The sequence below is a fragment of the Rhinolophus sinicus genome, chromosome 8 (genome assembly GCF_057876585.1).
Source record: "Rhinolophus sinicus isolate RSI-liver-muscle chromosome 8, RSI-T2T, whole genome shotgun sequence".
In the NCBI taxonomy this organism is placed as follows: domain Eukaryota; kingdom Metazoa; phylum Chordata; class Mammalia; order Chiroptera; family Rhinolophidae; genus Rhinolophus; species Rhinolophus sinicus.
Genome location: NC_142508.1, coordinates 41942202 through 41963406, shown reverse-complemented (window position 1 = coordinate 41963406; position 21205 = coordinate 41942202). Strand labels below are relative to the sequence as shown.

Sequence of the window (21205 nt, the reverse complement as noted above, 5' to 3'; positions counted from 1 at the left end):
TGGGAGCCATTAATGATGAGGTCCTGATTACAAGCTCTGGTGTAGAACATTAGAGAAATTTAGCGCTAGCCTCAATATCTGCTGTAGGGCATCATGGGACATGTATTTCTATCTTCTGATTCTATGTAGGGCATCCTGGGAAATGTGGTCCTAGCCACCAATCTCTGCTGTAGGGCACCATGGACTCCAATTTCTGTTGTAGGGAATCATGGCAAAGGTGAAACTATCCTCAGTTTTAATTATGGAGCATCTCAGAAAATGTTATCTTGGCCTCGTCAATGTTGTAGTGCAATGGGAGATGGAGTCCTCGCCCAGTGTTTGTTGTAAGCTATACCATAGAAGATGCAGTCTTTCCTTCCTTTCTTCATCACTTGCCATGTCCCAGGCACTATTCTAGGTACTGGGGAGACAGTTATGAGCAAATAAAAGGCCTTGCCCTTTATGGTGATTTAGCAAAAACGCAACAACATCAAAAAACCCCCCCAAAAAATTAACAAATTGACTGTTCCAGTTAACCATTGCAACACAACAAAATAACCCAAAACCAAGTGGTGTAAAACCACAACCTTTTTATTTTATGGGGTCTGTGGGTCAGGAATTTCAGCAAGGCTCAGCAGGATCAATATATATCTGGACTGGGGCCAAAACGGGCTGTCTCGAACAGCTGGAGATGGACAGGATGGTTCATCGGGGACCATATATATGAAAACTTGGTTCTGACTGTTGACTGGTGTTGTGGGTTGAATTGTGTCACCTCAAAATGTATGTTGAAGGTCGGCCCAGTGGCTCAGGCAGTTGGAGCTCCGTGCTCCTAATGCCGAAGGCTGCTGGTTCGATTCCCACATGGGCCAGTGGGCTCTCAACCACAAGGTTTCCAGTTCAACTCCCGCAAGGGATGGTGGGCTGCGCCCCCTGCAACTAACAACGGCAACTGGACCTGGAGCTGAGCTGTGCCCTCCACAACTAAGATTGAAAGGACAACAACTTGACTTGGAAAAAATCCTGGAAGTACACACTGTTCCCCGATAAAGTCCTGTTCCCTTTCCCCAATAAAAATCTTTTTTAAAAAAAGTGGAAATCACAAGTTTATCTTATTTAAAAAAATGTATGTTGAAGTCCTAACCCTCAGGATCTATGAAAATAACCTTACTTGGAAATAGGGTCTTTGCAGATGTGATTAAGTTACGATGAGGTCAGACTGGATTAGAGTGGGACCCTAAATCTGTGACTGGTTTCCTTATACAGAAAGATTTGGAGATGCACAGTCGCATTCACAGAGAAGAAGGCTAATGTGACAACAGAGGCAGAGATTGGAATGATGTAGCTGTAAGCCAAGGAACACCGATTGTCAGCCACCACCAGAAGCTAGGAGAGGCCAAGAAGGATGTTTTCCCAGAGACTTTAGAAGGAGCATGGCTCTGCCAACACCTTCATTTGGGACTTCTAGCATTCAAAACTCTATGAGAGAATAAGTTTCTGTTGTTTGAAGCCTCCTAGTTTGTCAGTTTGTAGTCATTTATTACAGTAGCCTTAGAAAATGAAAACAGCTGGGTCTCCCGGTTCTCCTGAGGTTACAATATCCAGGTAATTCCTTTGCCCACTTGTCTGGTGCCTGGGCTGAGATAGCTGGACTGTCTGTGGCTCTCTCTCCATGTGGCATCCATTCATGAGTAGATTGGCTGTCCTCATAGCATGACAGTCTCAATGCAGGACTTTTATGTGGCAACTGGCTTCCTCAGAACCAGACAGTTCCAGAAAGCCTGCCACCACATTCTATTGATCAAGGCAGTCACAAACCCCCCATGTTCAAGAGGTGGAGCCAAAGACCCCACCTCTTTAAGCCACCACAATGACAGTTGATGATATGTGACTTGAAAAGTTCCTAAAAAGAAACCCTGTCCCTCACCTGCCCCAGATACCATAGAAGATGTCTTATCTTTTCATTCGCCTACAGCCTCATGGGGAATGTAATTTTGTCTCTCTGAGTTTGCCTCAGTGAATCATGGGAAACATGAATTCTTCAATATTGTGCTCCAAGAACGCCACTGAAATGGCAGTTCTGTTTTTCTTCTGGTCAGTCTGAGGGCATCCTAGGAAATACAGCCCAGCCTTTATCTCCTGTGCCCAGGGCATCAGGAGAAATGCAGTCCTGTCCTTATTCCTCACTGTAGTGCATTAAGGGAATTCCTGTCTCCCAGAAATGCAGACATGTCTCCTTAGAATGACAAAACAGTCTTGATCTTTGGAGTTTGGGAGAAGACACTGGAAGATCATTGCTTGGGTGGGTGAGTTAGAAGGTTGTATTTGGAGCCCAAAAATAGATCTGCAGGCAGCATAGGGCAGAAGCCTACATGAGACTGCTCCCAAGGTGGGGGTCTTCAATGCCTGTATCCTACTAGATGACCCTTAGTTACAGGAGCCTGAGGAAGGGTGCCCCCCCATCCCTCCTCCCAAAGAGACGCTATGGAGAAGGGCAGATCTGGCCTTGTTCTCTGGTACAAAAATCTTTATATAAGTATAAAATATTATATATTTTATATATTATAAAATATATAAAATTTTATATAAGTATAAAATATTAAATAAAACAAATATTAATTAACAATAACAACAACAGCAGTAACAATATTAATAGTAAGAAGAGATCTCCTGATGGCCCATAGCCTTTCTCCAGCATTTCTCCTCAGGTTCTCACAATTCAAAACAAAGATAGGTATTTTCACAGCTAGGAAAACAGGTCCGGAGAAGGCAGCACACCAGTCTGAAGTCACACAGAAGTCTGCAGGGCTGGGAACTGAGGGAAGAGCAAAGGGATCCCTGGATCCAGCCAGGGCAGGGAGAATGTGGGGTTCAGGTACAAAGGAGAGTGCCTCCCCATAGTCTGGCAGTCATAAGTAGGACGCCGATGGTGAAGCTGAGATGGTCAGGGCCAGGCCGAGGAGCGCCCCCTCTGCGGGGCTGAACATCCTGCATTGGGTCATTACACCTATTTCCAATACAGCATGAGACGTTGAAATGGGTCAGTCTGAAGGCTTCAGCCACGTGTAGGCCTTGGCACCATGAGGGCGTCGCACAGCCCCTTACTATGTAGCTTGGGTATCCCAGCTCTGAGGAGAGAGAAAACTATGTGAGACTCCCAGGTCTGGGGCCTGAGCGCCTCACTGGGTGACATGCCACCTTGTGGTAGATGCCACCTGGGAAAAACAGAAGTTCTAAGTGTGGTCCAGGGCACCTGTGAAGTCGAAATTATTCTCATAATAATGCTAAAACATCATTTGGCTTTTTCACTCTCAGAAGTGTACAGTGGGGTTTTCCAGAAACACCAGGACACGTGATCTTGCAACAGATTGAATGCAGAAGCAGATATGAGAATCCAGCTGTCTTCTATTAAGCCAGACATTAAAGAGATTTGCAAAACTGTAGAACAATGCCAGTCTTCTCATTAAATTTTTTCATTTTAGAAAATACAGTTGTTTTTTCCATAAAAATGTGTTCACATGTAATGAGTTTTTAACTGTTATTTTAAAATGAATTAATAAATACATCTTAAATAAATTTCTCAGTTTTAATTCCTAATACAGTAAGTATCTATAGATATAACTGACATGAACAATAATTTTTAAGAGTGTGAAGGGATCTTAAAATCAAAAGGTTTGAGAACCACTGGAACAGAGATCTTTCCAGGACGTCACAGGATAGAAATCAGGGATGTCTACAGTAAGTCCCACCCACCTAAGGAATTCCCACCCCCAAAGAAGTCCACGTTTCTATGGCCAAAATATCCATTTCCTAAGGGACAAGTCCTAATTCCTTACTACAATTTGCACCCTCCTGAAGAAAGTCCTACCTTTTCCACAGAAAGATCCACCTCAGTTAAGTCCAGCTAAACTGGAAGTTGACCTCTTCAAGAATCCCCCTCATTAAACATCCCCTCCCACCTTCCCCAAGGGCCTCACCATTAGTGCCTGTGGCTTCCAGACATTGACTCATAGGGCCTCGGCAGTCGGTGAGGGAGGTCTCTTCAGAGGAGCATCCATGGGTGCTGTTCCCCTCACAGCTGTAACACTGGAGGCCATTCAGTGGCAGGTTTTCAAGTTCCAGGACTTGAGAGAAGTGACACAGAAACCAACAAAATGAGCATGGAGTAGGGGTCTAGGGAGGGATGTCCTTCCTTGCACTGACTCCTGATAAAGAGGAACTGGAACTTTTAAGGAAACGTAGTCAAGCATGAGGGTCTATGGTAGGAGCTAGGGCTTATGGAAGCTCACTCAAGAATCCTACAGGAGGAACTCTATGGTTCTAATTTCCTTTATAACAAAACTATGGTTCTTTTTCCCCTTCCTTAAATACCCCTCCATCTTGGCACGCAGGCCAGAATGTGCACGTAGCTTGCCATCTCTGCATGTGCTGGGTTGCAACCCTTTTCTTTTTTTTCTTTCTCCAGAATAAATCCTTTTTGGTAACGAAGTACCTAGTCAATATTATTTTTCAGTCGACACTCCCAACTCTCAGCCTGAGATGTCATGGAGCCCCCTTGTGGTCAGACATTGGAATGACACTCTCTGTTAGCGGGGTTCTATAGGGCATGTGAAAGAAAATCGGAATCCAGGCTCCCCACGAGTCTCTATCTGACCAGGCACTGGGTAAGCAGCTGTGTAAGATGAAACAGTCCCTGCGCTGACAGAACTTACAATTTAGAGTGACATTGTCCCATATAGTAGCCACAAACCACATGTAGTTGTACCTACATTGAAATTAATATTAAATAAAATTCAAAATTCAGTTAACATTTCAAGGGCTCCATAGCCATTTGTGGTAGTGGCTACCATATTGCACAGTAAAGATATGGCACATTTCCATTACTGTGAAAGGTTCTGTCGGACAGTACCGGTTTATAGAGACAGAATAACACAGAGGATCTAGATTATATTGAAGGGGAGGGACAGGGAAAGTTTCACTGAGGACGATACTTTAAAATGGAGACGAAATGAGAAGTAGTCAGCTAGGTGAACTCTTGGGGAAAACGTGTTCATGGTGGAGGGTACTGCATGCGCAAAGGCCATGAGGCAGGCAGAGTTTGGCAGCTGCAGAAACTAAATGAAGACCATGAGGCAGATGGGTGACGAATTACAGAGGGCATAGTATAGCCTTTGGATTTTACTCTACAAGCAATGGGAAGTCCTTACAGTGCTTGAGGAAGGAGAATGACATGATCTGATTTACATCTAAAAAAAAATTTCTTTTGCTGCTGTGTTGACCACTGTCTGTTGGGTGGCAGGAGTGGAAACAGGGGGACCAGTGAGGAAGTTATTGCAACAGTCTAAGCGAGAAGTCATGGTGGCTTGGACCAGGGTGATGAGCAATGAAAGGATTCAAGAGGATGTAGGAAGCATCACATGTGGGTCTTGGTGAAGGTTTGGTAGACACTGAATTCCCACAAAATCCTGCTTTGAGGAAGGGCTTGCTATGTCCATCTTTCAGAGGAGGAAACAGAGACCTAGAGAGGAGGGGTTTGCCTTTGAGCAGCAGTGAGCCCGAGGGCACGGCCCTGCCCTGATCTCAGGCCTCACACCAGGTCCCCTGCCCCTTACCTGGGCCCGCATTGCATTTGGTGGTGTTGCAGCACCGCAGGAAGTGGAAGGTATGGTTGTTGTGGAAGCCGGTGGGGCCTGGGCAGCCAGGAAGGTTGCCACAGCCGCGGGAATGGCGCTCATCACCTGGGCTTCCTGTCGGGGGAGGAGGAGAGCAGTCAGATTGTTGATGAGGGGCTGAGACTGGATTTCCCCACCGCAGCAGTCACCTGCCCATTGTCTGCTTCACCCTTCATTATAGGACTCTCGTTTTTGGGGGGGTAGTCATATATCTAGCCAAAAGACACATTTTCTAGTCTCTGTGGGTATAGTCATGTGGCTGAGTTCTGGCCAATGTTCTACAAGTAGAAAGGTTTTATGAGACTTCCAGAAAGAGGAACTCTTACAAAAGGAGAGGTACCCCTTTTTTGCCTTTTTTTCCCTTCCTCCTTCCTGGAACTTGGACATGAGGCCTGGAACTCTGGCAGCCATCTTGGACTACAAGGCAACATTGAGAATGGAAGCAATATATAAGAAATGAGAAGGCATCTGGGTTCCTGGTGACTGTGGAACTCTCCTGGTGGCCCTGGACTTCCTATCACTGGACGTTTTGTGTTTGAGAGAAGTAACTTTCTACCTTGCTTAAATCCCTGTTATTTGGGGGTCATCATTAAGTGCAGGCTTGGGGAGGAACAAAACTGGGAGGAGTTGCTGGCAGGTTGGGGCTCACCTTCCAGGCTGTGGTGGGTCACCACGTCCAGGCACTCTTCTCCAGGGCTGCGGCATTGTAAGCTTCGGTCCAAGCCCCTCTCACAGCTCAGGTCTGAAGAGGCGCAGGAAACACATTCGAGGTAACGGCTTCGGGGAAAGGTGGGAACTCGACCTGTTGGGGAGGGGCAGGAGAGTGAGACCCCATGGGGAGGGTCCTGGAGATCCAGCCCCCTTGAGGACCCGCCTCAGCATCAATGCCTCCTTATCCCACCCTTCAGCCAATCATCAAGCTTTGGCCATTCTGAATGTTTCTACAACTCATTCCCTCCTTTCTAGCCCCACGACCAGGTCCAGCTCAGACCTCCTTCAATACCAGCTTCCTCCCTGGCCTCCTGGTTTCCATTCTTGCCACCCCCCACCCCAGCTCCAATACATCCCCACATGGCCCTAGAAGGATGGCTCTAATACTCAAATCTGACCCTGTCTCTCCTCTGCTCAAAAATCCCTCCATGGCTTCTCAGAATAAATGCCCTCAGAATAAAATCCAAGATTCTCAGTGTGGCATTCAAGGCCCCTCAAAGACTAGGTCCTGGCCACCTCTCCTGCCTCATCTCCCTCCACGAGCCTCTCAGACTCTGCTCCACACGACTTCCCACAGTCCCAATATACATGCTTTCTACCTTGCTTAAATCCCTGTTATTTGGGGGTCATCATTAAGTGCAGGCTTGGGATCCAGCCTCTGCACCCGCTGTTCCCTCATTCCCTACTTTCCCTACCTCCTACTCATTCTTCAGGCGTCATCTCCAATTTCACCTCTTCCAAGAAGCCCTCCCTGACCTCCCAGGTTGGATCAGGTTCCCCTCTGGGGTCCTGAATGCCAGCCCTGCTCACTCTGGGTCATCCCTGTCTGGTGACAGGTTTGTTTCTCTCAGTGGACTCTGAACCCTAGGAGAGTAAAACCCAGGCTGTCTTGGTCATCTCTGTGCCCAACACCACGCAGCGGAAGGCCTGGGCCAGAGAAAATGTTGAATAAATATTTATTAAATGACAGAAAGAAGGAATGAATGAACAATGACTTCAAGCCCTTCCGTTGCTCCCTGTGGCAGCCAGTCTCCAAGACGGCCACAGTGATCTCTGCTTCCTGGTATTCATGCCTCTGTGTAGTCCTTTCCCTTAAAGAAGAGGGCTGACCCGTGTAACCAATAGGATAATGTAGAAATGACGGTGTGTGACTTCTGTGCTAGATTGTAAAAGACACTGCAGCTTTTTCCTGGCTTTCTCTTGGATCGCTTGCTCTGGGGGAAGCCAGCTGCCATGTTGTAAGGACACTCACGCGGCCCCATGGTGAGGTCTGTATGGCAAGGGACTGAGGCCTTTGCCAAAGCCACGGGAGAGGATCATCCACGTGACTGAAGCCTTCAGATGACTGTAGCCCAGTTGTCATCTTGACTACAACCACATAAAAGATCCAGAACCAACTAGCTAAGCCACTCCCAGATTCCTGACCTTCAGGAACTTTGTGAAATAATACAGGCTTATTTTTGTTTTAATTTGTAATGTAGCAATAGCTAATTAATATGCTGCCCAATTGTGTCAGGGATCAAAGCCTCACCTGACTGATCTATGATAACTGCCTTTCACACAAACTTTCTAGTTCAGGCCAAGTGGATGGGTTCCTTTTCCCTGGATTCACCCGTTGTTCCTCTGCCCAGGCCTTGGCTCACACCATTGCCAAGCCTGGCATGCCCCCTCCCTTTCTGATCCCAGATATCTGAGCTGAGTTTCAGCCAAGTCTTACAGAAGTGAGAGAGCTGTCTCAGCCAAGGCTGTCAACAGGCAGGCCATTAGCTGTAATTAGGTGAATCAATTACATCAAAGGCCAAATCCCCACCCCCAGAGAAAAATAATGAAAAGGCCAACAACCTATGTTTTCTCACATGAACTTCCACGGAAATGAAAACACAAATTGTCATCATTGCCAAAATATCTGTCTCATACCACCCACAGGTGTCTTGGGGAACTCTTCTTATGTTGCTCTTCTACACGTGGGTGATCCTCAGGGCTCTCTGTCGTAGGCCCTTTTCATTTCTCACGGTACACACTCTCTCCCACGGGGATGTTACCTATTGACATGCCTTCATTTCCACCCATCTGCTGGGAACTCACAAGTTTCTCTCCAGGCAAGACTTCTCTCTGAGCTGCACACCTATACATGCAAATGCCTCCTGGAGCCCCTAGTTATCCCTCAAACACCTGAATCTCTACATGCCCCAAATGAAACTCTCCATATTCTCCCCAGACCTGGTCCTTCTCTTGAATTCCACATGTCTGAGGTGGCCCCATCCAGGTCCCAGAGCAGAAACCTCGGAGACTCCTTAAGCCTCCACATCTAGGCATCAATCTGGTTACTTCTACTACCTTGTTTTCTAGTTCTTTAATCCCTTTTCTCTGCTATTTCTGGTCACTATTAAGCATATCTATTGAGTTTTTAATTGTAGCCATTCTTCTATATTTCCTGTTTGACTTTTAAAAAATAGATTCCAGATTTCTGCTAAAACTTATCTTTTCCTCTACTTTCTTGAATATGTCAATCATAGCTATTCTAAAGCTCCCTGTCTAATAACTCCAATATCTGAATCATTATGAATCTGTGTCTACTGTTAAATCTTCTCTTGGTCTCTGGTCAATGGGTCCTTTTTGTTTTCCTTAGGCTGTCTTGTAAGTTTTGATTAGATGCCAGACATTACAGGTGAAAATTCGTAAAGGCTCTAAATAACATTATCTTCTTCCAACAAGGGTTAGGTTTTCTTCCCATCGAGGATTGGAATTAAGCATTTTGGGGCTAGTCTATTTCAGTTTTGTCCTTACTCCTATGGTGTGGCCTCAGAGGAAAGCCTGACATGGTACCAATGCCTCTGTCGCCAACTTGGCAACTTCAGTCTCCCCAGCATCCTATCCATGCTGGAATCCTAGCTCAGTTCTGTAGCTTCCCAGATGCTATTTTCTGCTGAGTTTCTTGGAGTCACACCCTATGCATGTACAGCTTGCCAATGACTTGAAGTAAGTAATTTGCAGATTTCGGGACTCCCTTTTCTGTGGTTCCATGCATTCCAGGATTTTAACTCATTTTCCAGACACTCTGGCAGCCCTAGACTCCAACCTCTGTTTTCCCGGTCTAGCAACAATGGCTTTCTGTTTGGGTTCTATTTGCCCCTCAACAGCAGCAAATTGGACAGTGCACTCAAGGAAACCCCCAGCTTGTCTGTGGAACTCAACTCCTGTGCTTCCCTTATTTCAAAGATTGTAGCAGCGAAAGTTCTTCTCTTCATCTGCTGTGCTCTAGTAACTTCAAATAACTTTATAATCTGTCCAGCTTTTCTAGCTGTTGTTGGTGGGGGACTTAGTCTGATACAAGCGACTCCATCATGACCAGAATGGCAAACCCACTGTCATGTCTAATCCATCACTAACTCTCGCTCATTTGCCTGGTAAATGTTCTTAAATCCATCCACTTCTCTCCATCTGCAGGGCTGACACTCTAATCCGGCCACCTTCTTCTTCACCTGGACTATCTCACCCACCTCCAAATTGGTCTCCCCTCTTCTATCTTCCCTCTATCATTGCTTCCCTCCAATCTCTCCTCCACTCTGAGGTCAGACTATATTTAAAAAATACAAATTTGACTGTGACACTCTTTGCTTAAAACCCTTTCATGACCTCCCACTGTTCCCCGGATGAAGTCTACACTCCTCACCACAGCCTAGAAGGCCCTGTGTAATATGTCCCTTCCAATTTCACCAGCTCCCCTCACCCCATTTTTCCCTTTCTCCAGCCATATTAACCACCACTAAGGCTTTTTATCTATGGTTCCCTTTGCCTGGAAAACCCTTTCCACTGTCTTTTCAACAGTCTGATGCCTATACATCCCTTGAGATCCAGCTCAGCTGTTGCTTCCTCTGGGAAACTTTGCCTGACTGAGTCAAGTATCTCTAGGGTCCCACAGTACCTACTCTTCACTCATCCCAGCCCTGATCACTCTGGCCTCTGTTTCCCCCAACTCAGCCCTGACAATTCTGGACTGTGCTTCTCTGTGACAGCTCTGACCCCTCTGGTCTCTGTTTCCCTTATTATGGTTCTGCCTGTGCTTCTCCTATCCCAGTTCTGATTAATCCTGGCAGTCACTGTCTGATGATGGGTCTGTCACCCCCCTCCCTCCACTGGACTCTGAGCCCCATGGGGGCAGGGCTCAAGGCTGCCCTTGAGGACATGGTTTAACCAACTATTCTAGTCACCACAAGCAGGGTAAGATGGCATTAGAAATGCTGCCTCAAGCTCCCTGGTGGGCCCATGACCACTCCCAACTCTTTCTTTAGAATCCTCATGTCCCTGAGATCTATCAGCTAAAGGGTAACACTAGACTCAGTATGGGGCTTCCAAGGGTCTATTCCCATCGATCAAAACCTTCTGCATTGACCACTATTGTCAGATACTTTGAATATTATCTCTTATTATAAGTATTACTTAGACTCAATTATTAGTGTTTTCCTTATGCACATCTAACCAAGAGAGGAAGCTGGCATTCTCTCTCATCACTTCCTTGAAAATGAACATTTGATTCAGTTTCCACCAATAGATAAAAGTTTGAGGTCAGGATGGTTGAAGAACAAGGAAAAAAAACCAGTGCAAATGCAGTCTCTCTGCTTACTGACGACATTGTGGCTGGTTTGGCCTTAACCAATTTCCTTCCTCACCAGGGCCAGAAAGAGGAATCTCTGACTGACCATGCAACATGGATCCAATCCTTCCCATCTTTCCTCTCCTGTGGGAACTTGGGGAATTGGAGGCTTTCTAAGTCCTTTGCTTAAACTGACCAGAGCCTGAAACCATGAAACTCAACAAAAGGGCTGTGGAAGTTTTTTCACATTCTCTTTCACTGCTCAAGTCAAAGACCATCTATTCTGGGAAATTTCTGAGCCCAGTGCAGCCTGTGAACCCATCATTTTTGACTTCCCTTAAGAATTTAAAGTCTCTGGTGTCCTTGGTCTTTTATCTTATAGCATCTATTGCCTGAACCATCTCCTGTCCCATGGAAAGAAGTAGACAGCAAAACATCAGTAAGGTACCTCATCTACCTCTGGAGTGGGAGTATGTGTGCATAGTTTTTTAAGGACAGATGTTGCATCTTATACCTAACAACCATAAAAACAAACACATATGGGATGGGACAGGGTTAGGGATGGGGACGAGTTTATAGTCGGGGTTGGGACTGGCAACAGTTTGAGATGAAATGCAGTTGATTTGGGGATGGGGTTAGAGATGTGTTTGGAATAAGGATGGGTTTGAGTTGGAGGGCGCTGGGGTGAAACGAATTTGGGGATGGGACTGGAGGTGAGTTTGAGTTGGGATTGGGGGTGGGGCTGGGCTGGAGATATGTTTGGGATAAGGAAAGGTTTGAGTTGGGTTGGTCCTGGGGTAAGGCGTGGACTTGGGGTTGGGGTGGCATAGGATTGGGGATGACGATGAGGTTGAATTGGGGATGGTTTAGGGTTGGGCGTGGAGAGGGCTGCCCTACTCACCAGGTTTGGGCTTGTTGCACAAGTCTGACTCACATACGGCCTCTATCAGGGTAATGATCTTCATGCCTGTTCGATAGCTCATGGTCCTGTTGGTCTTCTCTGGGTGGGCACAGCCTCTCACTGCCACCTCCAGATCTTCATTTTCTGTGAGAAATATATCTTTGTCACCCCAGAGGCTCCCCTGGGCCCAACCAGCCCCTGACACTTCTGGTCTTAAGGTCACTCACTCCTGCGGCTGACCTCTGCCAGGCCTCTAGTGTTGTTTGGGTCCAACTCTGTCTTTTCTAGAGTTACACCCCCCTGCTGCCCCTGTCTCTGGGAGCCTACTTGGTAACAACACTACCACTGGAACCTCCTAGATCCATCTACTTCTCCCTCCCAGCTTAGTGATCTTAGCAGGGAGATGCTTCTAATAGAAATTTTAAAAGGAAAATTCTTCCAGCTTACCCAAAAGTATAAGACAATAAAATAATAAATACTGTGTATTCATCACCTAACTTGATTAAAATTTTAGCATTTTTGCTATATTTAATCAGATGTTTTTTAAAATAAACTAAACTTAGGGCCGGCCCGGTGGCTCAGGCGGTTAGAGCTCCATGCTCCTAACTCCAAAGGCTGCCGGTTCAATTCCCACATGGGCCAGTGGGCTCTCAACCACAAGGTTGCCAGTTCAATTACTTGACTCCCGCAAGGGATGGTGGGCTCCGCCCCCTGCAACTAAAATTGAACATGGCACCTTGAGCTGAGCTGCCGCTGAGCTCTCAGATGGCTCAGTTGGTTGGAGCACATCCTCTCAACCACAAGGTTGCCAGTTCAATTCCTTGACTCCCGCAAGGGATGGTGGGCTGTGCCCCCTGCAACTAGCAACGGCAACTGGACCTGGAGCTGAGCTGCACCCTCCACAACTAAGACTGAAAGGACAACAACTTGAAGCTGAACAGCACCCTCTACAACTAAGATTGAAAGGATAACAACTTGACTTGGAAAAAAGCCCTGGAAGCACACACTGTTCCCCAATAAAGTCATAAAGTCCTGTTCCCCTTCCCCAATACAATCTTAAAATGTATATATATAAGAATTGTTAAATAGGGGATAGGATAAATATTTAATAAAAATAATAAAAAAGTAAACTAAACTTAAAAGACACAGTGAAAGCCTCCTTCCCCATGCGCTCTTCAGAAGCAACCACTGGTGTAGGTACTACTCACACTTTGTACGCATAACAACATATACTATGGTTTTACTTATTTCATAGGTAATGTGGGTTTTTTCTCTCCACCTTACGTTTTTGAGATGTATCCACATAATACCTGCAGCTCTACTTTTTTTCATATAAACTGCTGTGTCGTATTCCATTATGTAATTATACCTTAATTTTCTTCTCTGCTGCTGACTGACTGTAGGGTCCAATTTTCCATATCACATTACTACTAAAAACATTCTTATACATGTGTCCCTGGGCACATGTGGCCAAGGTGCTTTGGTATTTCTATATTCCTAGGAGTTGTACCGCTGGCTGGAGGGCACGCTAACCTTCATCTATGCCACATGTTGCCAAATCGCTCTGTGACGTGGATGCACCGACTGTCCCCTCAAAGCAGGGTCTGCAGCTCCTCATGCTCAGCCACCCCAGTATTGTCAGATTTTTAAATGTTTGTCAATCTGATGGGTGTGAAACAGGGTCTCCTTGTGTTTCGTCTGCATTTCCCTGATAGCTGGCAAGATAAGGTTTCTTGGTCACCCATATTCTCTGTCGCGCTGGAGTGGGGAAGCTCACCTTGCCACGTGTGCATGATGGTGGTCCTGCAGAGGTTCTGGTCAGGGGGACACTCTTTCTCCTGGCAATTCCCCGTGACCTCACACAGCATGCACCGCAGGCCCCAGGAGGCTGGGCAGAGAAGGAGAGGACAGAAGTTGTTATAGCTCCGTGCCACAATCCCCCTTTCGCCCACTCACGTCTCAATACCAGGACCAAGTCTCCAGGCTCTGTTCACCCAGGTTTGTGCTCTACGCTCTGCCAGTCTCTGGGTTCCAACGCTGGGTTGGGGCCATCTAGCTGCACTTCTAGTCTACCTTTTAGCTCGATGTTCTATCCCTGCCCACAAGTCATTCGCTACAGTTCTGCCCTCGCTCCTTTCCCTTGAAATCTATCCGCGCAGGGCCGAGCCTGAAAGTCCTGTCCCCACCCTCTCTGTCGATCTAGCCCTGCTTCCATTTAGGGCCTTTTCTCTACTCCGCCTCGCCAGCCCTTCTAAGGGCGTTCCGTCCTCATCCGACTCGGGTCATCTTTACATTCTACCAGTGTCCCCCAGCCCCCTACTAACTTCCCCAGGTTCTACCCCCAGCTGTAGCCTCTCCCCAAAGCCCTCTCCCCGCCCCTCAGTCCATTCCGGAGTTCTAACCCTGCCCATCAGCCCTCAGTAGATTGTAACCTCAAGTGTACTGTAGCACGCACTGAAGCCTCCCGGGGGTTCTCTCCCCGCCCACTAGCTCCTCCCCGAGGTTCTAGCACCACCCACTAATTACTCTCCACTCTTTTCTCTCCCTACTTCTTGCTCCTTCCCGAAGTTCTAGCACCTCCTACTGGCTCCTCCTCGAGGTTACAGCTCTGCCCGCTAGCCCTCCTCCAAGGCTTATCCCCGCCCACCCGACCTCCCCTGTGGGCCCCTTCCCCACCCCAGAGTCATTACTCATTCTGGTCTTCCAACGGTCCGGAGAACTTTCCGGCTTATTCATTGCCGAAATACTCCCCAACCCCAAACACCACCACCCCCAACCGCCCCGCCTTGACTCGGTTACTTCTCAATTTCCTTTTGTTTTGTCAATCTTTCCCCCTGCATTTTCCCGGGAAAGGAGATGATGATAAGGTCTCGTTGGCTAGGGGGTAGTGAAAGGTAAGGGTCCTCAAGGGACAAGCCCTGGGTCCCCAGCCCCTAGCTCTGCAACACTCCGCCTGACTCTCTTTAGATCTTGCGTAGAATGAGGCACTGTCCTCCCTGTCTTTCAAGGGAGTGGGGGATCCGGTAGAGTGGAGCCAGAATCCCACTTATTCAAGGACCGGCTGTGTGACCTCGGACTAGTTACTCTGTGCCTCAGAGTTCTTCTCTGTGAAACGGAGTTAAAATAGTTCCGCCCGCCCAGTTTGAAATTACGAGGCAGTTGCTTAGAGGAGCGCTGGAATAAAGAGCACACTCACTAAACGGTGGCTGTTGTTAAATGCCTTCGCTCAACTAATACTTCCTGAGTACCTACTGTGTGTCAGGTTCTGTGCCATATGGGGCTGCAGATAGCAGCGGAATTATCGTTTGAGTAGCGGCACTGGGAACTGAGCTCCCCTCCTCCTCCAACTCATCAGACTCCCGAGTCCCTCTCCTCTCCCGTCGCTTCCCGTCCCCGCCATCAGACCCAGTTCCCAGCTCAGGGGTTGGGGACCCAGCACCTACCTGATATGCAGGTTTGAACCAGAAGCAGCTGCAGCAGCAGCGAGAATCCCATGTCCGGCAGCGTCTCCTGTTCGCCGCCTCCCTGCACCTCTGAGTTTAGCCCCGGGAGGGAGAAGTTTTGTGGCCCCAGGGGCTCCTCCCAGAAGGTTTGCGAAAGAGCGAGTCAGTCCCAGATGCGTGGGCGCTCCCCCGCTTCCCCCACGTCCCCCCACCAAACTTCCTTTACCAGGGCGTGACCAGCTAGCTGGGACTGGGGGCTGGCTCTGCTCTGACTCACATGGCCATGGTCACTGCTCTGTCCTCAGACTCCCGGGGTGCAAATTCCAGTTCTTCCTCTTCTTGTTATGGGACCTTGGGTGAAGGAACTCACCCCTCTGATTAAAACTTGTCCTGATGGGAAATTTGTGGCTGATTATTAGCTAATACAGGATTTTTGCTAGTTTTGTTTTGGAGGGATGGTGACAGTGTCGTGGTTATGTGGGAAAATGTATCATTTAGAGATGAACGCTGAAATATTTGGGGGTGAAATAATATAATGTCTCTAATTTACCTTAAAACACTTAAGCCAAAAAGTAGATAGTGCTGTTATGACAATGGTTTTTTGGTTATGTGGGAAAATTGTTCTAATTTTTTTACAGCTCACCGAACTATTTAGAGGTGAATGCCACTGATGTCTGCATTTACTTTGACATACTTTACTTTAAGAAAAAAGAAAGGCAAAACGGCAAAATTTTTGTATCAATTAGATCAAGGTAAGTTACATGCCATTTTGCCTCCATTTCTGTGTGTTTGTAAAGATTCATAATAAAATTATTTAAAGTAAAATAAAACGCAAAAGATAAATAGTGTCTTCATCTCAGGATGCTTCTGACCAATCAGAACAATTTAATGCAGGTGAAATGCCTGAACAATTTAATGCAGTGAAATAGAGAGAGGGCTCAACAAATTCCTTCAGCATTTACTGAGTAAGGGTCACACTGGTCCAGGAACTGGGGACACAGCAGGAAACAAAGCAAAGGACCTGCCCTTGTGACAGTGGGGAGTAGATACGTGTTATCTAACCTGTGGCTGTCAGGCAATGACAAGTAAAATGGAACAAAAACAAACCAGGTTGAAGGAGGTGCAAGTTATAAGTGAAAGTGTGGTCTGTTTACGTGGGGGTGATTCTGGAGAGCTTCCTGAGCAGGTGGCATTTGAGCAGAGGCTGAATGTGGTGAGAGAAGAAGTCAGGCAAATGGTGCAGGAAGAGTTCTAGGGAGAGGAAACAGCCAGTGCAAAGCCCTGAGGTGGAAGCATGCGTGATGATCGAGGAACAGCTGTGTAGCTGGAACAGAAAGAGGAAGGGCGAGAGTAGCAGGCAATGAGTAAGTAGTAGTTACCTATACCACTATACTAACAATGATACTATTGTTATTCTTACTCATTCATTGAAGCCTTAAGCTAATAATTTAAAGATCAGGTAAGAAAAATCCCAAAGAAATCCCCTGGCCTAAATGGCAGTATAGCCTAGTGGTTAAGAGTGTGGGAGCTGGCACCAGGCTCTGAGGGTTCAAATTCCAGCTACTCACTAGCTGTGTGGCCTTGGGCAGGTTACTTAACCTCCCTGAGTCTCAAGCTCCTTATCTGAAAAGCAGAGATAACAAGTGCTTCCCTCCCAGCGCTGGTCTGCTAGGGACTTAAAAGAATGCACCCAAGGCGCTTGCCACAGTGCCTGGCACATAGTAGGTGCTCAAAAAGAAACTGTAACTGCCCTTAGTATTGTTGTTGTCCCCAACTCTAGACTCTGGCCCTAGTTCCTCTCCGTGGGGTGAGAAGGGAGGTGGAGACATGTCATCTATCTGAGGTCAGTGGTTGTCATGCTGCCCATTCCGTAGCTGGGTCACCCTGGGCCAACAGACAGCCTCATTTCCAAGCCTGTTTCCTGGTGTGGAAAATGGGACCCCTCTTGGGGCTGGGCACGAAGACTGGATGAGATATTAATGTGTATGAGGCAGAGAAATTGAAACCTGGGGTGCTGGTCTAAGAGGGCTTGGGATTCAGCTCAGCCACCTGGTCCTGGTGGCCTTGGGCAGGTGGCTTTACCCCACTGATGCTTGCTTTTCCCAGTTGTGGAATGGGTCTGGGGAGGGTGGGAGGCATCTCTCAGTGAAAGGAAAGCTCAGGTTTGGGGGGTCACATGGAGCTGTGTGGTCTGGCATTGCTACTTCCTGGGTGGATGACCTCACCCGTCTCGGCCACAATTTCCTCTTTTATTTAAAGAATGAGGGAAATATCTTGGATGCCACATATCCCTAACTGATACTGCTCTGGTCTCCCCAAATCTCGGTCTGTCTCTCTTCTTCTGTGTCTCTCTGTCTCTTTTTCTATCTTTCTGTTTCAGTCTTTTCATCTGTATCTCTCCATCCTTGTCTCTCTCTGACTCTGCCACTCTATTTCTCTCTGTACCTCTCTCTCTCTCTCTATCTCTGCTTCTCTCTATCTGTGTTTAGTCTCTCTCCATGCCTGTCTTTCTTTGTCTCTCTGTCTCTGTTTCTCTGTCTTTTTCTCTGACTTATTCTCCCTGTCTCTCCCTCAAGTGACCCACTACAGTGAGGTCCAGTGACGTGTTATGGGAGAGATGAGGCAGTGGGCTGGGCCCATGCACAATCCCAGAAAACTGGCAGGAATGCCAGCTACTTCCTCGTGACTCACCTGGGACTCTCCCTCTCCTGCCTGCTTGCTGGGTCCTGGGTGAGGCCACAGGTTTCGGGGACTTCCCCGGACTGAGGAGAGGAGAATCTCCTGCAGAGACAGGGAGGGAGAGAGATCAAGAGACACAGAGACACAGAGAGGGAGAGACAGACAAGGAAGAAGAGATAGTGAAAGAGATAACAGTTAGAGATGGGAGTAGGGGAGAGAAGAGAGGAGAGGCCACAGACAGACTGACTCGGGAAATCAGAGGGGGGGGGGAGACAGAGATAAGAAAACAGCACATGAGAGACAAGGACAGAGACAGTGAGAAATAGACAGAGAGAGATACACACCGGGAGAGAAGGGGACAGGTGAGGGGTGTGAGAGACAGACTGACAGTGGGAGTTCGATTGAATGACATCTAATTGCCTTCAAAGAGAGACAAGTAGAGACACAGAGAGACAGACGTTGTGCATGAGTACACACGTGCATGTGAGTGTACGTCTGGGACCCCCTCAGCCTCTTGCCACCTGCTTGAGGAAGTGACTGCCTCTGGCCTGAGCTGATGGTGGGGGTGGGCTGTGGCCATTTCCTCCCTAACTCTAGGAGGCCTAACAGGCAACACTGATGTGGCTTTGCCATCCTGACCTGGTCACCTCCTAGATGCGGGGATGTCTCCTCTCAGGGCCTCAACTTTCTTTCTGTAAAAATGGGGGCCAGAAGAGGAACACACTAGGAAGTGAAAGAGCTGAGAACCCCCTGGAGTCCACACACCTCTTCCCCCATTTTCCAGGCAGAGAAACTGAGGCTCCCCCCTCTTAATTTTGTTGAGTGCTTGAGTGTGCCTTGTCTATAAGACTTGGTGAATCCTCACAGTGTCCTATTTTACAGTTGAGAAAACTGAGGTTTAGAGAGGTGGGTCAGCTGAATGGTGTCCCCCAAAGATATCCACGTCCTCAGCCCTGGGACTTGTGAATATTACCTTATGTGAAAGAAGGGTCTTTTGCAGATGTGATTAAGGATCTTACAATGTGGACATTAGCCTGGTGATCTAGGGGGGCCCTACATGTAATCACAAGTGTCCTTATAGAGGGAGGCAGGTGGACATTTGACTACAGTCGGAAGTGGAGGAAAACAGGGTCGGAGAGAGAAGCTGCTGGCTTTGAAGATGGAGGAAGGGCTCAAGAATAAAGGAATACAAAGGGTACAGTTCTAGCAGCTGAAAAAAACCCAGCATCTCCCGAGGCAGCGCGACCCTACCACCACATTGATTTTGGCCCCTTAAGGCTCATTTCAGATTTCTGAACTCCAGTGCTACAAGAGAATACATTTCTGTTGTTTGAAGCCTCTAAGTTTGTGGTCATTTGTTACAGCCGCCATAGGAAACTAATACAAGCGGTTAAGTCACTCACCTAGGATGACGGAGAGCCAGGATTTGGACCCAAGTCTGGCCCTGTCACCCATGCTCATAGCTGCCAGGCTGAGGGTTGCTGTTCCTGGGGGGGTTGGGGACAGGTGGGACAGGTACCAGGAGCTAGAAGTCCCCAGCCTCTTTCCATTCCCATCCTCCATCAGTCCTCTTTGCCACGCTTCTCTCTGGCTTCACGGGGCTACGGGTGACCTGGGGAGAAGAGATGATCCAGAGAAGAAATCACAGAGTTTGTAACGAAGAGAAGAAGTTTCCTTACCTTTAGCACTGTGCAGCTCAAGTTCCACCATTTCCCTGCCAGTACAGAAATGATCATGGCAATTCAAGGGCTGTGTTGCTAAGATAGAAATGCACCTCTTAGGGGTTGAACTGTGCCCTTCCCTACCACCAAAAAAAAAAAGAAAGAAAAGAAAGAAAGGTTGAAGTCCTAACTTCCAGCACTCAGAACGTGGCCTTATTTGGAAATAGGGTTGTTGCCAATGTAATTAGTTAAGATGAGCTCATAGTGGGGTAGGGAGGGCCGTCATCCAGTGGTACTGGTATTTTTCTAAGAAGACACGATGTGAAGATAGAGAAATGGGGAGAAGCCAAGGTGGTGATGAAAGCAGAGACTGGAGTAATGCAGCTACAAGCCAAGGAATGCCAAAGATTGCCAGCAAACCACTAGAAGCTGGCAAGAGTCAAGGCAGGATTCCCCCACATGGTTTCAGAGAGAGCACAGTCCTGCTAATACCTCAATTTTGGACATCCAGCCTCCAGATTGTGAGGCTGTTGTTTGAAGCCACCCAGCTTGTGATACTTTGTTATTATGGCATCCCCAGGAAACTCATACAGCTGCTGTGAATCAATAGGAAAATTAGCAAAGGACAGAAGAGGAAGCACACATGACTCGTATAAAAGTGGCACAAAAATACCATGTGCATCCGTTAGCTTTTGCTGCGTTGCATCACCCCAACGTTTAGTGGCTAAAAATGACAAACACTGTGCCTCAAGATCCTGTGGCTTGGCGGGGCCCAGCTGTTCTAGGCTGACTGGGCTGGGCCTGGTGGGTCTTGGATGGCCTCACTCAAAGGTCCTCTGCTGGGCTGGCTGGGATGCCCGGAGCCTCTCTCCGGATGCTTCATCCTATAGGGCAAAACACACAGAGGCAAAAGTGTTCCCAGCAGCAAGAAATTTAGAACAGAAGCTGCAGATTTCCCTGAATCCGAGGCTCAGGACATACACACAACCACACTTCTGCTGAATTCTATTGGTCAAAGCAAATTCTGAGACTGACTCAGAGTTGAGGAGAGGGAACTGGACCCTATCTCTTGATGGAAGAATCTGCACAGAATTCGTGGCCATTTGCATACTCCCACACCCCTTTCACCTATGGATTGGCAAAAATAAAACAGTTTGATGAGACACAGGGTTGGTGAGTCTGTTGGTAAAAAGGCACTCCCCTATACCGCTGCTGTGAGTATCAGTTGGTCCAACCCCATGGAGGGTCATTTTGCAATTAATTGCTCTCAAAATCACAAATGTAGAAAAACCTTTTGCCATCACAAAACCACTTACCACTTGGGGGAACTTGGTACTGTGTGAAATGGATAGGGACCCAAAGTCCTTCATTGCAACATAGTTTGTAATACCTAGTTAGGAAAATACGTCACTGTACAAAGAGACACATTTGTCCAACGGAATAAGGAAAGAGGAAACTATGTAATTCAGGTTACCTTACTGTCAAGTGGAAAACTCTAGGGGCACAACAGTGTGGAGGTCCACTGTGGTTTGTGCATAAAAGCGGGGTGTGGATGCCCATATTTG

The 21205-nt window shown here is 47.5% G+C and overlaps 1 protein-coding gene across 3 annotated transcripts; it reads right to left on the bottom strand.

Moving 5' to 3' along the window:
- Positions 1–1494: 1494 nt before the first annotated feature.
- On the bottom strand, positions 1495–19801 carry PLAUR (plasminogen activator, urokinase receptor). Of its 3 annotated transcripts, none has more exons than XM_019756622.3 (10): positions 19659–19801; positions 19383–19591; positions 17992–18081; positions 15301–15690; positions 13635–13745; positions 11858–12001; positions 6301–6453; positions 5592–5726; positions 3957–4103; positions 1495–3107 (listed from the first exon to the last, which is right to left on the bottom strand). In XM_019756622.3, the coding sequence occupies exons 4-10, from the start codon at positions 15350–15352 to the stop codon at positions 2851–2853; spliced, it is 999 nt and encodes a 332-aa protein (XP_019612181.3). In that variant the 5' UTR covers positions 15353–15690; positions 17992–18081; positions 19383–19591; positions 19659–19801; the 3' UTR covers positions 1495–2850. The 3 variants fall into 3 exon arrangements, with proteins under 3 accessions (XP_019612181.3, XP_019612177.3, XP_074170316.2); XM_019756618.3 differs by having other exon boundaries at positions 15301–15436; positions 15578–15690; positions 19383–19775; XM_074314215.2 differs by lacking the exon at positions 17992–18081 and having other exon boundaries at positions 15301–15436; positions 15578–15690; positions 19383–19775.
- Between the last annotated feature and the right edge of the window lie 1404 nt (positions 19802–21205).